Source organism: Athene noctua, chromosome Z, assembly GCF_965140245.1.
Source record: "Athene noctua chromosome Z, bAthNoc1.hap1.1, whole genome shotgun sequence".
NCBI lineage: Eukaryota > Metazoa > Chordata > Aves > Strigiformes > Strigidae > Athene > Athene noctua.
This window is the reverse complement of record NC_134077.1, coordinates 90073496-90088501: the sequence shown is the minus strand read 5'-3', so window position 1 is coordinate 90088501 and position 15006 is coordinate 90073496. Positions and strand designations below refer to the sequence as shown.

Genomic DNA, 15006 nt, shown 5'->3' with positions numbered 1-15006 from the left:
ACCTTTCTTCATCAGCATCGCCCCTGCCCCGGGGGGCTGTCTCAGAAATGGACAGACGGTGCAAATGCACAAAGAAAATGTCTTGTTCTGTCATTAGGCAAGTCAGAAATTAGCCCCAATTAAAATGGTAAATAGCCTCTTTGTATTTGGTGCCTTTCTTTTAAGTATGGCAAGTGAATTGGTTACATACCTTCCTTCTTACAGGGTGGCATTTAGTGCCTCATTTTAACAATTAACATGCAAGACAATATCCTTTCATTACGTATTTTCATTATTTTATGGCACAGATCTTCATTAACCTTCTCCTAGTGTTTTGAATGGATGTTAATTAACAGGTTTGTTTTGCTGTTTCATGGCAACCTGCTCATCATGCTAAAGCATTCCATGTGAATTATCATAACGAAAAACCCTCCATCACCTACTTGAAATCCAGAAGTTGCAATTCGTGATGTTGATCTCCCCAGACTGCCTTTAAATTCGAGCTTTGATCAGAGTTGGAAGCCTCTATCTTGCCTAATAGCTGCATCACCTGGTGAGAATTCAACAGAGAACGCCTTTATGAGCCAGACTGTGAGCGCTCACATTTAAATATGCATTATGACTGCAAGCATGGAAAAAGAACAGCTAACATTAAGTACATAAAAGTACGGCTACACAAAAATGAACTTTTCTCACAAATAATTTCATTCAGTTGACTGAAAACTTGAAACCCTTGAAAGCATGTGTGTGTTGGCTGCCCAACTACCTAATGGCATCCCAAGAAGTGCAAAAAGAGGAGAGGCTCCCCTGCAGTAACAGATGCTCCGGTGGATACGGCATTAAGATGGAACCAGGGGGACCCTGATCAAAGCGTCCCTGCCCTTGCCACGTCCAGGCGGGGCTGTGCATCCCCTCTGGGCCGCGGGGTATCCCAGGTGCCTGATGCCCTCAAACGCTTCTTTGGTTGGAGATGTCTCCTTCACGGGATCATTCGTTGTTGGGGTGAGGGGGAGGGAAACTGCTTCACCAACCTGGCCCATGGGCTGAGGGACCTCAACTGGGCTGCAGAGGACAAGGTGGACTGGCGAGGTGCAGCCACGCAGCCCACGTCTTGCAGGGATGGACGAGCAAGCTCTCCCTTGGCAGCAGTGACCTGTCCGCATTGGGCTCTACGGGCAGGAAAAGCTGGAAATATCCCTTATAAGAGTTGCGAGTTCAGCCCATGGAAGATCCAGCAAGCCAAGGGCACTGAGCTGCTCATCTGCCATCTGCACGTCTGACTTTGTACAATTGGTGTGAAAATGTGATGCCGAGGGGTCCCCACGCCTCGGTGACGCAGTGCGGTGGAGCGGTTTGGAAACACTACAGATGCTCCAGCAGCTGCATCCACTAGTTCAAGAGAAGTTGCCTGTCCATGTGCCTCTAGAAGAAGGAAGGTGAGTGACTCAGGGTATTAGAAGCCACCAGAAACCCATTTCTCACTCAATCTCACCCACCATGACCCTGTGCAACCTGGGTTACGTTGCCTGCCGCTGCAGACACTTCATCTTGAAGGGCAGTCTGATGAGAGGGATGAGGGTCCAGCCTGCCTGCTCCCAGTTAATTACAAAATGAAAGGGGCTGGAAAATCCCCAGTTTTCTTCACAGATTTCACACCAAACTAGCACAAAAATTCTCGGTGAGGAGATGCCACCACCTGCTTGTCAATGACAAGAAGGTGCCGCCGAAGACTCATTATGTTGGCTTGGTAATTTCTCCCTTCACAGCAACAGATGATCCTTTTCAGAAATAATTTCCTTTCTTCTTTCCTACAATCATGTGAGAACAACTTCTTCCCTTTTCAGCTGAGGAAGTTTCTTCTGCATCCTGCTCCATGTATGTCTGCCCTGACTTTAATGGTTGGACTCAGTTGGTCTTTCTCAACCTCAATCATTCTGTGATTCTGTGAGAGATGATTCTGTGACTTTTACATGATTTTGTGTACTGTTTCATGCGACTCTGGCACACACACCTGCTCCCTTCCCTGTTTCCAGGTGAAAAAAAACATTTTTCATAGGTATTCAAGGAGACAGATGTCCGAAGGGTGTCTTTAACAGAATTCCATGTAAGATACTGTTTTTTAAGTAATTTGAGTAGTTTTTCCTTGCAGAAGAGGACCTTGGGTAGCCAATAGCTGGCACTGTGCCTTGTGCAGCAATCAAAATACACTAATGAGATTGTATTTGATACCAGAGTGTGTGAAAAATCGAATGTCCCACATCTGCTCCATCCTGGCAGGTACGGGAGACGTCTCATTTGGAGCAGGAGCAGAGAGCCTTCGTGCTGCAGGTTGAGAGAGCTGTATTTTCCAGTACAACTGGATTCTTGTAAAATATTACTGCTAATGCTCCTGATCCTGCTAGAGACTCCAAACATGGTGATGAACACAGTGAGCCTCTCACAAGGAAAGGCCAGCTATAAGGAATGGTAGGCACTGGCAGCTCTTATCCCCTGTTGGCTTACCCACTCCATGGAGAAAAAAAAACCACTATCACACAAAGCACTGTTTTCCAAAACTTTTTCGGTGTTATACTTTCAAAAGCTTTTGAAATGCTGCCAAAATTAATATGGAATTAAATATATGCTATTAGATGTCTCCCTGCCACTGCCTTAAATCTGAAGAGAAAACAGCAGACTTAGACGGCTTTTTTTAGATCCAAACTGCCTGCAACTGAAATTTCCAGATGCATTTGAATATTAATCACACTGAGAATAAGTAATAGGTCATTTATGATCTGAAAATCCCCAAATCCTGGAATATTTTTATTATCTGTTTTTATTACCTTACATCTATTATGAACGCCACTGCCAGATGGAGGTCAGTGATGGGTGGTGTCCCTGGGGTGCGTACTGGGACCAGAATTGTTTGATGTTTTCATCAGGGACACAGTGGGATCGAGGCCCCCTCAGCGAGTTCCCCCCGACACGGAGCTGTGTGTGCGGGGACACGCCGAGGGCAGGGATGTGCCACCCAGAGGGACCTGGGCAGGCTGGGGAGGGGACGGGCAAACCCCATGGAGTTCAACAAGGCCAAGGGCAAGGTCCTGCCACGGGTCGGGGCGATCCCCAGCACAAACCCAGGCTGGGCGAGGGGGGGCTGGAGAGCAGCCCCCAGGAGAAGGACTCGGGGGGGGGTCGGGGGGTGGAAACTGCCCGTGAGCCAGCACCGTGCGCTGGCAGCCCAGAAAGGCCCCGTGTGCTGGGCTGCACCCAGAGCAGGGGGGGCACAGGGCGAGGGGGGGGATTCTCCCCTCTGCTCCGCTCTGTGAGACCCCCCTGCAGGGCTGGGTCCAGCTCGGGGGCACCAACAGCAGAAGGACACGGACCTGCTGGAGCGGGGCCAGAGGAGCCACGGAGATGCTGGGGGGGCTGGAGCCCCCCTGTGAGGACAGGCTGGGAGAGTTGGGGGGTTCAGCTGGAGGAGAGAAGGCTCCGGGGAGACCTTAGAGCGGCCCCCCAGGGCTGAAAGGGGCTGCGGGAAAGGGGGGGGACTCGTCATCAGGGGGAGGGATAGGACGGGGAGGAACGGTTTAAATTGAAAGAGGGCAGATGTAGATGAGCTGTAAGGCAGAAATCCTTCCCTGTGCGGGGGGTGAGGCCCTGGCACAGGCTGCCCAGAGCAGCTGTGGCTGCCCCCTCCCTGGAAGGGCTCAAGGCCAGGCTGGACGGGGCTTTGGGCAACCTGGGCTGGGGGAAGGTGGCCCTGCCCAGGGCAGGGGGTGGGAACTAGATGACCTTTAAACTGAAATTTTTCTGATTCTATGATTCCACAGTATCATGAAAAACTTATCTTTTTCATTAAAAATCCTGACGTATTGTATAAATACTGTGTCAGTCTTTAATATCAGTCAGCAATTAGGAGAAGAAGCCATGTTTGTATGTGCAGAGTCACGACTCACCAGGTATTTCACCGTACGCTCCTCTACTCACCTTCTTCTCGAAATCGGCAGCGCAGTTTTTGAGGGCAGAGTGAAGGCCATAAACCTCTTTGTCAGTCTTCTGTGCCTCACGCCTGATGACGCTGATGTCCGCCGCCAGCTTCGCCACGCTCGCCTCACATCTGGAGTCAAACCAGGGACAGGGGAGCCTCTGCAGGGGTGCTGGGGGCTGGCGCAAGCTGACCACAACAAATACAGCCCCCCAAGACCACCCTGGTGAGGGGAAAAATGGGCAGAGACACCCCATTGCATCAGCCCTGGTCCCCAGTCCCCTTCCAGACTGTGGAAGTGCTGGGGAAGCGATGGTGGGGAAGCGGGAGGCAGCCAGAGGCGGGTGCAAGGGAGGAGCTGCAGGAGCCGTCCAGAGCCCGTCCCGCTAGAACAAGTCCCCGGCCTGATTTCCCACTGCCCAGACTCAACGAATTAAATTGAATCTGAAGTGTAAATCACGAGGCTAATCTGAACTCCAAGCACGCCCAGGTTTTTGATGCCTTCCAAGTGAGTTGTGCCTTCCGCAGCCGCCCCAGCCTGCAGCCTCCGCGGCCGGACCCAGGTCGCTTTTAGAGAAAAAAAGAACAAAACTTGCTGTTTTGGAAGGAGCGTTTGTCAGTTGCTATTTGAACTCTTTCGGTTGCATTCAACAGAACATCTCGTCGCATTTAAAATGGACAAACAAGTGATGTGAGAGTGGCAGAATTAATAGAGTAGCCCAGGAATTGAGTAACAGTCAAGCAGAAATCCTTCCCAGGTAGAATGAATGACTGCTTCAGCCCCTCTCTTTCATGTGTATACATACAGATCTACACGCACACACGTTGTGTATGTATAGTATATGTGTACTTAAATATATATATTAAAAAATATATTTAATTTTTTTAACATGCCCAAGAAGCTTTTCTTCAGTGTATATGTAAGTATACATAAACCATCTAAATATCCCTAAACCGGAGTACATGTAAATACACATACTTAACACAAACAAGGAGACACAGAATTCCCCTTCTGCACCCCTTCTTCATGCTGTTCCCCCCAGGAATTGCTGCCTGCCCCAGCGTAGGTAGTACTCAGAGAAAGAGTGTGGGAAGAAATACCTTAAGGCCACAAATTAGTGCACAAGTTAATATAAATAACAGAATGGAAGTTGAGTGAGGAAAACAGCTAAGTTTTAAAATGCCAAAGAAATTATCCTTCAAAGAACCACCACTGAATAAAGCCAGTGTTGTTGACAGATAAAGGATCTAAAGGGAAATTTTGACATTTTAAATAGACCAGCTTTTTGTCATCTGATGATGGTTAGATATTGTGATACACCTACAGAGCTTGTAGATCAAGGAAATTTTTAAAAAGTTACTGCAGATAATAGAGGCTTTTTACAAAGGCCAGAACTTTGATCAAAAGAAACCACTGATTTGGAAAACAAGTACAAAATAGCTGCGAAAGTGAACATGGATCTGGAGAGGGAGAGCAATGATGGCAAGGCTCTGCAAGAAGTGCAGAGTGTGAGAAAGGACTGATGGAGGAAGACATCACTCAGCTACAAGAGGAAGGAACCTGAATATTCTATGCAGAGAATACGTAAAAATAGAGGATTTGACGGTAGGGTCCAAAACCTCAGCTTGCAGCGTGGGAATAGTGCAACCACCCCACTGCGTAACCAGGGGGGTCAGAGCCCTGCCCAGGGACCTGCAGACGTGTCCAGCTTTGCAAAGCCCCCCCAGCACCGCCGATGCGCCTTGGGTCTCTGGGCCTGCTCAGAGGTGACTTTCCCGACACGTCTGCTGGGGAGCGGCTGGGGGAACTGGGGGGGTTCAGTCTGGAGCAGAGGAGGCTGAGGGGAGACCTCCTGGCCCTCTGCAACTCCCTGCCAGGAGGGGGCAGAGAGGGGGGATGAGTCTCTGGAGCCAAGGCCCCAGCGCCAGGCCCCGAGGGAATGGCCTCAAGCTGCCCAGGGCAGGGTCAGGCTGGCTCTGAGGAAGGATTTCTGTGCAGAAGGGGCTGTTGGGCGTTGGAATGGGCTGCCCAGGGCAGGGGGGAGTCCCCGGGATCCCTGGAGGGGTTGAAGAGTCGGGCTGAGCCAGCGCTGAGGGATCTGGGGGAGTTGGGAACGGTCAGGGGGAGGGTCATGGTGGGGCTGGAGGAGCTTCAGGGGCTTTTCCAACCCAGATGAGTCTGGGATTTTGTAATTGTTACGTGCAAAGCAGCTAAATGCATTATTGTCATTTGGCAGACTAAGTCCAGAAGAGAATGGGGATGGTGGGCACTGGCTGAAATCTCTCTCCAATTTGCTATGTCAGGTCGGAGACATTCCACATCGTGCCACGAGGTCGTGGTGTTCCAGTCACACAAGAGAGAGGGCAGGGCGTGCACAGGCACCAGTGTGGATGGACTGGGAACGGTACAGAAACTGTGCTCCCATGAGATGTGCATATAAATTAAAAAGTTTGAAGGAATAAAAGACTCTGATGGTCATATCAAGGTGCTTAATTAGAGACAGGAATATTGCTACCTGGTTCTAGGTAAAGTTCAAGGAGCTTTATCCTCCAAGGTCGGGGAAGGAGCAGTGTATATTGGACTGCTGTACTTGCCAAAATATTGCATTTTACAAAGGGCCAAGTAACTTCACAGGTACACACCAGGGATTTTGATTGTCTAGTACTATGCTGGACTTTTTTCTCTGAGAAAAAAAAAAAAATGCTCACGAGAAAAGTAAGTACAATGCAACCATCTGTGTAGAATGCATTGTTTATTCATTTGCACATCCATTTATTCTTTTGTTGGTGAGGCTGAAGAGAATGAATTAATATTTATCAGAAATATGGCTTTTTTTACAGCTGATTACCCGATTCTTATTACTGCAGTACCTATTCCCATGTCTAAAGGAATCTGTATTAAGAGTTAGAATGCAAATAAAATAGATAGTGAATCCAATGGGAATGCCAGTATAGCTGAGATGCTGAAGGCTCTTTATTAAAGATCACTGCTGCTTGATATGTAAATGTTTACACGGTGTATTAATGCAGTCAGAAGGTCCAAGAATTAATGGACAATTACCTCAGTAATTGCGAGAGGTCTGTCTATTTTGCAAGGAAAGATAGAGTAAAAGAATAGGCACAATTTGAATTACAAGAGCTAATCCACATTAATCCTTTATAGATGGCAGAATACAGGAGGATGAATCATCCGCTGTGAGAAAGAGCAGTGGCTCCATTTAAGGTTCATTCCATCCCAGGTAGTCTTGGATGAACCTTAGGCTACAAATCAAGGGGGAAACTGTCACTGCAAGTTTTCATTTGGAAGATTTCTATTAATTGAATAAAGGTAAATGATATGAGCACATGCATTTGTCTCCAGCCACTCTGAGGTCTCCTTAGTATACACAGAAATTTTAAATCCTGAAACTGAAAATCAAAGAAACACAAAAAACCCCAAAATATTATTTGTGCCCGTAACGGCAGTCCCTTGTCTGTCAGATCTGGCTCAGTCCTCAGCCACAGCGCTGGGGGCAGGTCGGCAGTCAAGGCTCGGCACTTCCAGAGCAGAACTTCGGCAGCAACAAAAACAAGAAAGTGCTGATGATTCATGATTCCATATGCTTGAGCTTAACGGCGATCGTTCACCTAAATCCGCATTATGACATCACTGTTGAAATGCCAGGCTGGCGCTGCGGCACCCGTGTGTTTGGATGAAGGTAGAAAACCTGCTGGTTTCCTTTTTCTCTCCTTAAAAACGAATGGGGTCTAAGGACCCCAGCATCATAAGATGATGATTTTTGGTCCCCTGAGTGGTTTTTATGCGCAATTACAGACATGTTTTTTGGGATCCTCCCTTCTACCTGTGGGAAGGGCCAACCAGTGCGCCTGAAAAATGGGCAAGGAAGGAGGAGGAGGAGGAGGAGGGACACCATAAAATGTGTTGCTGTGGACACCCACAAGTGCTTGGCCTCTTGCTTCTTCCAGTTGTTTCTTTTTTTCTTTATGCAAGCAGAAGCGGACTGGTCATTTTTCCCCCCCCACAATTTCCCTGTTTTCCCTGAGTGCTTTTTCTTTCCTGTGCTGCAGGCGAACGCTCAAGCACAGAAGTTGGGAGCAAGACCCGGTGCAGCTGATGAAGGGAAGCATCACGCCTGTGAAAACGCTGGGAGAAGAGGAGCGAGACACGTCACCCCTCAGATGTTGTGACTTTGCTAAAAGCGAATCGTCTAGAGCGTCTGCCGACCCGAACTGGAAAACATCAGGAGGCTCTTGCAGGATCACCTCCTACTTGGTTCCAATGCTAATCAACCAAGGTTTAAAAAAACCCATCTTTTTCCTGCCAACTTTTAAAATGTTGGCTCCAGCTTCTCATTTTGGATTCTTGGGTCTCTCTGTGCTAGTCTGGAGTCCTTCGGTACCCTATGCTTTTTTTTCCTTTCTCTCCTGGTGGTTATACATCTCTGGCTTTATTTTTTCCTGTAAACTATATATAGATGTATATTTCTCTCAGCCAGAAATTTTCCTCATCCTACCATCACATTCCTGTCTCTTCTTTACACCTCAGCAAGTTTTTCCTTTCAAAAAGAGGGCTCTGGGCTCGGTACAATATTCTGGTATCCATCTCTGTGACATACACAGAGCTAAAATAACCTCCCTACTTACTGGTCCTCTGCTTCTCTTGTCCAGGACCACACTCCTGGCATTTCTGATGTTGTGTCACTGTAAGAGCTCACGGTAAGTTATTTACCTGCCACATTCCCCAAACTTTTCAGGGGTCACTCAGTAGTGAAACAGCCTCTTTCTGGGTTTACAAAATACATTTTTTCTCAATCAGCCCACAGTAGTCCTGGTTATTCCCTATCACCACCTTGTCCTCACTTGTTTTGTGATATTCCCACATGTCAGTAACAGTATTTTATATGAAAAGCTGGCCTCTGGAGGGAAAAAAATCCATTAGAAACAGGCCAGTACAGGGACGTTTGTTCCTTAATGACCACTTTTACTGATGTATCAGTTCAGACAGTTCTTAATTCATGTGCTCTCTCAATATTACATGGCAAGTTCAACTTAATCATTCTTCTAATCATAGTATGTCGTGTTACAAAGTACCCCACGGAAGTCGCCCTGTGTTGTGTGCCAGCAATTATTTGTACCAATGAAAAATTAACATCTTATCCAAGGAAGAAATCAAGTTTGCTCAACAAGACCTACTTTCCAAGGGAGGAAGTGAAGATTTTATTGAAACAAGAGTAGAGTTTCAGTAGGAGGAAATAACTAATTCAGCTGAAGTCTAGCCAGTCTGGAGAAGAAAAAAAATCTCTAAAATGTTAAGTAAGTATGTGATGAAGAATGAGACAGGAAAATACAGTTATTTTTCCCTGGCTTGATAATTTTTCTAACATGGAGAATGCGAAGCACAGATCTGGCACTAAAATGGAAATATAAAATGAGTGGAAAGTGCATCCATGCCCACTCTGACTCTGCTCTGCACAAATTGACTAGCAGAGATGAAAATGAGGGTCATGACACATTCCTTACCTTGTCACTCTTCCACGCAGATCTCCAAGACCCTGGATGTATTTATGGTCCAGAGTTTGAACAGCAAAATTAGTTTCCACTGCGGCACCATCCCTTGCTCTTATTTGTCTCTCTAAAACCTGCAAATTCAAGACCATTAATGCCATTTCCATTTTTTACTTTGTTCTTTTATCATTTCAAAATAGAGCTCAAAGCACCATTTATGACAGCAGGTCTAAAAGCTTGCTTTTCTTTCTTGGAGAAAGCACCTGTGTTTTCCTTTCAAAAATCTATGTCTGCATAAATAATATGCCCGTTTTTCCCTTAAAAAATATACTTCAAGTTGAAAAGTCCAGCACACCAAAATTAGGAAATGCAAAAATCGGGACATAAATTTCATGCTCCCCTGCAAACACCCACATTATGTCTTGTTTTACCCTTGTTGCTCTGCACCTGGCCTCGTATCTGAGTTATTGCACGGTATTACAGGTCTGATAAAGGTGGAAGGAGTAACCGCCCAGCAGGCTCCTCCAAAGTGGCTCATCCTGATGGCATCCGAGTGTGTCACAAGCATCAATTTTAGGAAGCCCTCATGCAGTTACTGTGACCTTCTACAGATGCGGCGCGGAGAGGAGGGAATGATTTCTAAAATCTCCCAATTTTACTTCTCCTGTTGAAAGGAGAGGCCTGGGGCGGATATTTCAGGGTAATTCAGCATCACATACCACTTCTCCAGGTCAAAGGACAGCTTTTACCCTTTTTAATGCAAATACCCTGTTTGTGCAAAATAGAGTGGCTTTTGCTGGCTTTTCATTTGAAATGTTCCCCACTGAGTGAATTTTTAAAAGTAGTAATAATACAGGAAAGGACAACTATTAGGGAAAACTTCAACGGTAAATGCTTGAAGTTTGGCAAAGTCGCTGCAGATGGGTTTGCCCGTCCTGAGGCCTCTTCCCCTGCAGCCGTGTCCCTGCAAACAGCCAGGGAAGGTGCCGTGGCACATGCAAACACCCCTCGTGCCAAGTCCCGGTGCTGCAGCGTTGTCACCCTTCGCCAGCAGAAGGAGAGACTTCAGCACCCGTCAGAAGTGGGGCACAAGCGAGCGGTGAAAGCTGTAACATCTCTGGAGTAAAATGTTCATTCCAATCTGCCATTTGTGCCGTTATTCCTGAGCAATCCTGGTGCCAGGCACGCGGAGCGCGGATCACTGAGGTACTGAGGGTAGTGGGCACTCCTCATTTTCGTTCTGCATCAGAAAATAATGTTCTCAGAGAGCGGAATGTGCTGCAGAGCTCAAGTGTGTTTCTGGCAGGGTGTTTGTCGAGGGGAGCCTGGTGCCTCGAGTCTGTGGGGCAGGACGGGCCCGTGGCTGCCTCGCTGGCCGAAGCAGCGCCAGACGCTGGCTCGTCGGGATGCAGAGCAGCAGCCTGACGTTTACGGAGGGAAATCGATATTCTCCTTCTCCGGCTTGTTCCCCGGGGTCCTGGCAGCGCTCCCGTCCCGCCCCGGGGCAAGAGCCAGCCACGTGCTCCCGACTGACCGTCACCCCTTCGCCCGGTGTCACCCCCGGCTGAGACACCGTCACCTCACGGGCGTTACTGGGGGTGCTGCCAGGCACGTCCCCTCTCTGCCCCTCGGTTTTCATTTTGGTGCTTTTCTCCTGCAATTTTCAGTCCTCTCCTGTGATGGCTTCGTCAAGGGTCTGGTCATTGTCCACCTGACCCTACGGGGCGTTTTTCTGGCTCTGGCAGAGCGGTGTGTTTGCTCAGGCTCAGCTTCACTCCTGGTGCCAACAGCACGCCAGCATCTTGCCCAAAGCAGGATTTTTTGAAGGATATTCTTCCTGCTTTGGGGAAGGTTTGGAGTATGAGTGAGTCACGCTTCCTGACAGATCCTTTCTTTATTTTTTTTTTATTTTTTTTTTTTTTTTTCCCCAAATGCTTGAGAAATCGACATTGCGCAACCACTCTCAATTGCTGCGTGCCAGGAGCAATCCTCCAAACTTCCACTAATTATGTAGCAGCTTTGATTGACATGTCTCACTGTGCCGTTTTCTGTGCTGTCAGTGCTCTACCCTTATCAAACCCTCGCAACCAAAATACACAAAGCAAACACCGACCTGAGATTAGGATTTAGAGAAGAGTAATTTACAACCGAGGGACAAGATTAGATTTAGGTTCTGATACCATCTCCGGCGTTTTTCTATCAAAACAGCCCTGTACATATTTCATCTGGATAGGGTTAGAGGAATTGCACAATCTAAAATAAATAAGTGGGTTTATGGCATTGCTTATCACCACAGCATGAAAATCTTGAAACTAAAATCAGTATGAAATGAACACAGACCCTAGTTTCAATTCAGATTAATTTCAGGTGAGCTGTGATTTCATACTTCTTAAGATGAATCTGCAAGAGATCAAATATTTCCTCAAGCACATGAAAAACAAAATGTATTGTGAATTCAGCGGCATTTGTAAGACATTTAACAGTTCAAAGGACAAAACGAATCTCTGGAGAAGTCTATTTCAGGATATTTTTGTATTTTACATCTTTGCCCAGAGAAAGGTGTTGGTAAGTTTCACGTATAAATTTGACAATTAACAGCAAATAATCAAAGGTATTTCGCCAGAAAAAGGGCATCTCGAGCATTTCCAGCACAGAACCATCCATTACTTTAAATAAAACTTGAACCTGAATCTTCATGCCGGTCTGCCCTGAGATTTGTGAAGAGTTTTGGCAATTTTTGATTATGTTTGCATGCAGAAGTTTATACAAAGTAGTAGGACATCTGCATCAGGAAAACTAGGAGGTAAACCCAAACCTGAGTCTTGATGTTACACGTTAGATGAAAACACAAAAATACAGCTTCCTCCTATTTCCCTCAAACGCAACCTCCAGCACTTTGACCGAACTAAAAGCAAATAGAACTCGAACCTTTGAATTAAAACACCACCAAACTTGATTAAGCTGTTTTCTATCTCATTTTACTTTTCTCTTTTTTACTTTACTGTCCCTAGCCACCTCCCTTCTGTTTTCACAAGCAACTGCAAGTGCAACTATACACGAAAAATCAGAATTTAACTAAAACACGGCAGTCATGTTGGGTACTTTTCTGCTCCTGAAGCTGATATTCATCCTGAATGGAGCACGGGCTAGAGCTGCCCCACTGAGGCAGGGAAAGGCTTCTCGGTGTGTATTACCTCAATGTCCTCGCTGAGCTTTTTCACGATGCTCGTGATGGTCTGGATGTGGTTTTCCAGCAGCTGCCGGGCAGCAGTCTCCTCATGCTGACAACCTCTGCTTCCCTGGAGGTAGGAGACGATGTCATCTTTGACCCGGAGAGCCTGACGGAGGAGGAAAGCCGTGGTCCTCTCCTGGCTGGATAAGCGCTCCTCCAGCCGGCGAGCCCTGTCTCCGGGGCGAGGAGGAGGGGAAGGGTATCTCCTGTGAACACCAAAAGCCTCGGTGTGACCCTGGCCGTGGCACGTGAGCCAAGGGATGCGAGTGTTGGCGGTCTCCTGCCCTCACTGGGACCAGTCTCAGCCCCAGCTGTCCAGACTGGCTCTTGTACTGGGAGCTTTGACACCCCCGTGCATCGCTTACGCCTCCCTGCAATACCACTGGTCATAACAGCCTCTCCTAACGTCTGGGTATTGGCCCTTTTAATGGTCTTGGAGCTGTAAATGATATTTTTGAAGCTATTAGGCAAAACCCATGCAGCTTAAGCACTTGGGCTTATTTTCAGAGGCCTTGAGGTACTTCCATAACACATTATCATTGCAATCCTCGTTTTAAGCTCTTCCTATTTCTTTTTAAAATAAAGGTCAGAATGAACACGCCCAGTGACCACCTTCCAAAGCACCCTGGTGCAGATGGTGATGCCCTTCCGAGCATCCCCAGGAGCACACCCTGGCTGAGGGCGGGCAGGAGAACTCACACCAACACTTATGTTTGGTTTTCCTTTGTATTATTTACGCCTACCCGCTGGAAAGAAGTCTGAAATCCTAATGGTTTCCTTACAGGCAGCCTGTCCCCATCCGCCTGCTGAAACCCAGGGGAAGGCGCCAGGGGCTCAAATACTCTCAGTGAAACTGCGTATAAATATAGAAGAGAGGAAGGATGTTGCAAGGATCTGAAACTGGCAGGTACAGAATGAGGCTCAATTTAGACAGGCACAATCTGGCGTTTGAGGGAACCTACAGTCACCGTTTACTTTTTTGTAAAAAGCCAGAGAGAGATTTAATAACTGCAGAACTTTGTGTTTGCATGTTATCCAGAAAATGAATTTTGATTTATGTCTTAGTTTAACCTGAATGGCATATATTTTTATGCTCCCAATGCTATATGAAGTACCCTTTCATCACACAGTTAAGCCAAACCCTGTAGCTTAATGATGAAGAAAAATAACCAGTTAGTCATTTGGGAAAGAAGTCATACACGTTTTCTCCTGATCTCTGCTTTTAGACTGCTATAAATAAAAGTTCTGATGTAAAAATAATTTTTTAAAAAGAGAGGCGAAGAGAAGAGAGTTCATCTACCCTACTCAATCAGTACACAAAACGCAAAGATGACAGTTTAATGACTGAAGTGTGCCTAAGGATACTCTGCAGCAAGTTTTACCGCCATATGGGCTGAAATGATGTTTTGCAGCTGGCTTATGTCTCTGTGTAGCAGGAGCTGCTTTACATTTGTCTGCTCAAATAAGGTTTTAAAATAAACACAACCTTTGGCAGCCATGAAGTAGCTGCAAGATCTGAACACTTAGTTTCAATCTCTTCTTGGTAAAAACTCTAAATATCACAGTGACCAGCTGAGGCTGTGTGAGCTGTCTTCTACTTGTGACAGCAGAGTCGCTGGTTGGAAATGAAGCATGTCCACAATCTGTTTTTTCTTTTTTTCCCCTTTGGCTTTCAAAAGCATCTTGTTTCTTAAAAAACATCTTTTTTTAAAAAAAAAAAAAAAAACAAAACCAACAAAAAAAACCCCCACAAACATAAGAAGATAATGTTTTAGGGGAAAATGGTTGTATGAGAATATAAATTCAGTGAAGTCTGCTGGAGCACAGCTTAATCTCAAGATTTAGGCTCAAGGTCTGGTTACGTCAGCTTGACAAGTTACACAATCATGTCCATGTCTGACTTGTCCACAGCTGTGACTGCAGACGCATGTGGAGTAGGACACCTTAACCCAAGCACTCTCAGGGAAGGCAGACACAAGCCTTAGCTCTTCACATTTTTTATGCACCACGGCTCCGCTGCTGCACAGCGATCCAAGAGCAGTGGCTTGGTTTGAGCCTGAGCCCTGCTAAGGACTTGTACAGGACTTAAATGTATGATCTCTGAAGCTTTATTCCCTTAGCCACTCTGCCTTTTCACCCGCCTTGCAGCCAGTTTCCTCCTGAGGAGTCCCCGGGAATTCCCTTCATGGGTAGCTGAGCCAGTCCAGTGACTCCTGTGACCAGAAGAGACAGCAGTTGCTTTCCTGTCCCTCTTTCCTGCTCTTTCCTCTGCTGCTTTTCTCCACTCCCAGTCACTTGGTCCCATTTTTGCATCCAGATCAGC

General features: G+C 46.7%; 1 protein-coding gene across 1 annotated transcript in view; it reads right to left on the bottom strand.

Moving 5' to 3' along the window:
* Positions 1-15006, bottom strand: part of FAM81B (family with sequence similarity 81 member B) — a 36512-nt gene that overhangs the window by 9400 nt on the left and 12106 nt on the right. The window contains exons 2-5 of the mRNA XM_074932728.1: positions 12646-12889; positions 9467-9585; positions 3949-4078; positions 423-529 (exon numbers count right to left, since the gene is read on the bottom strand). Of these exons, the coding sequence (XP_074788829.1) occupies positions 423-529; positions 3949-4078; positions 9467-9585; positions 12646-12889 (600 nt within the window). The remainder of the gene's footprint in view (positions 1-422; positions 530-3948; positions 4079-9466; positions 9586-12645; positions 12890-15006) is intronic.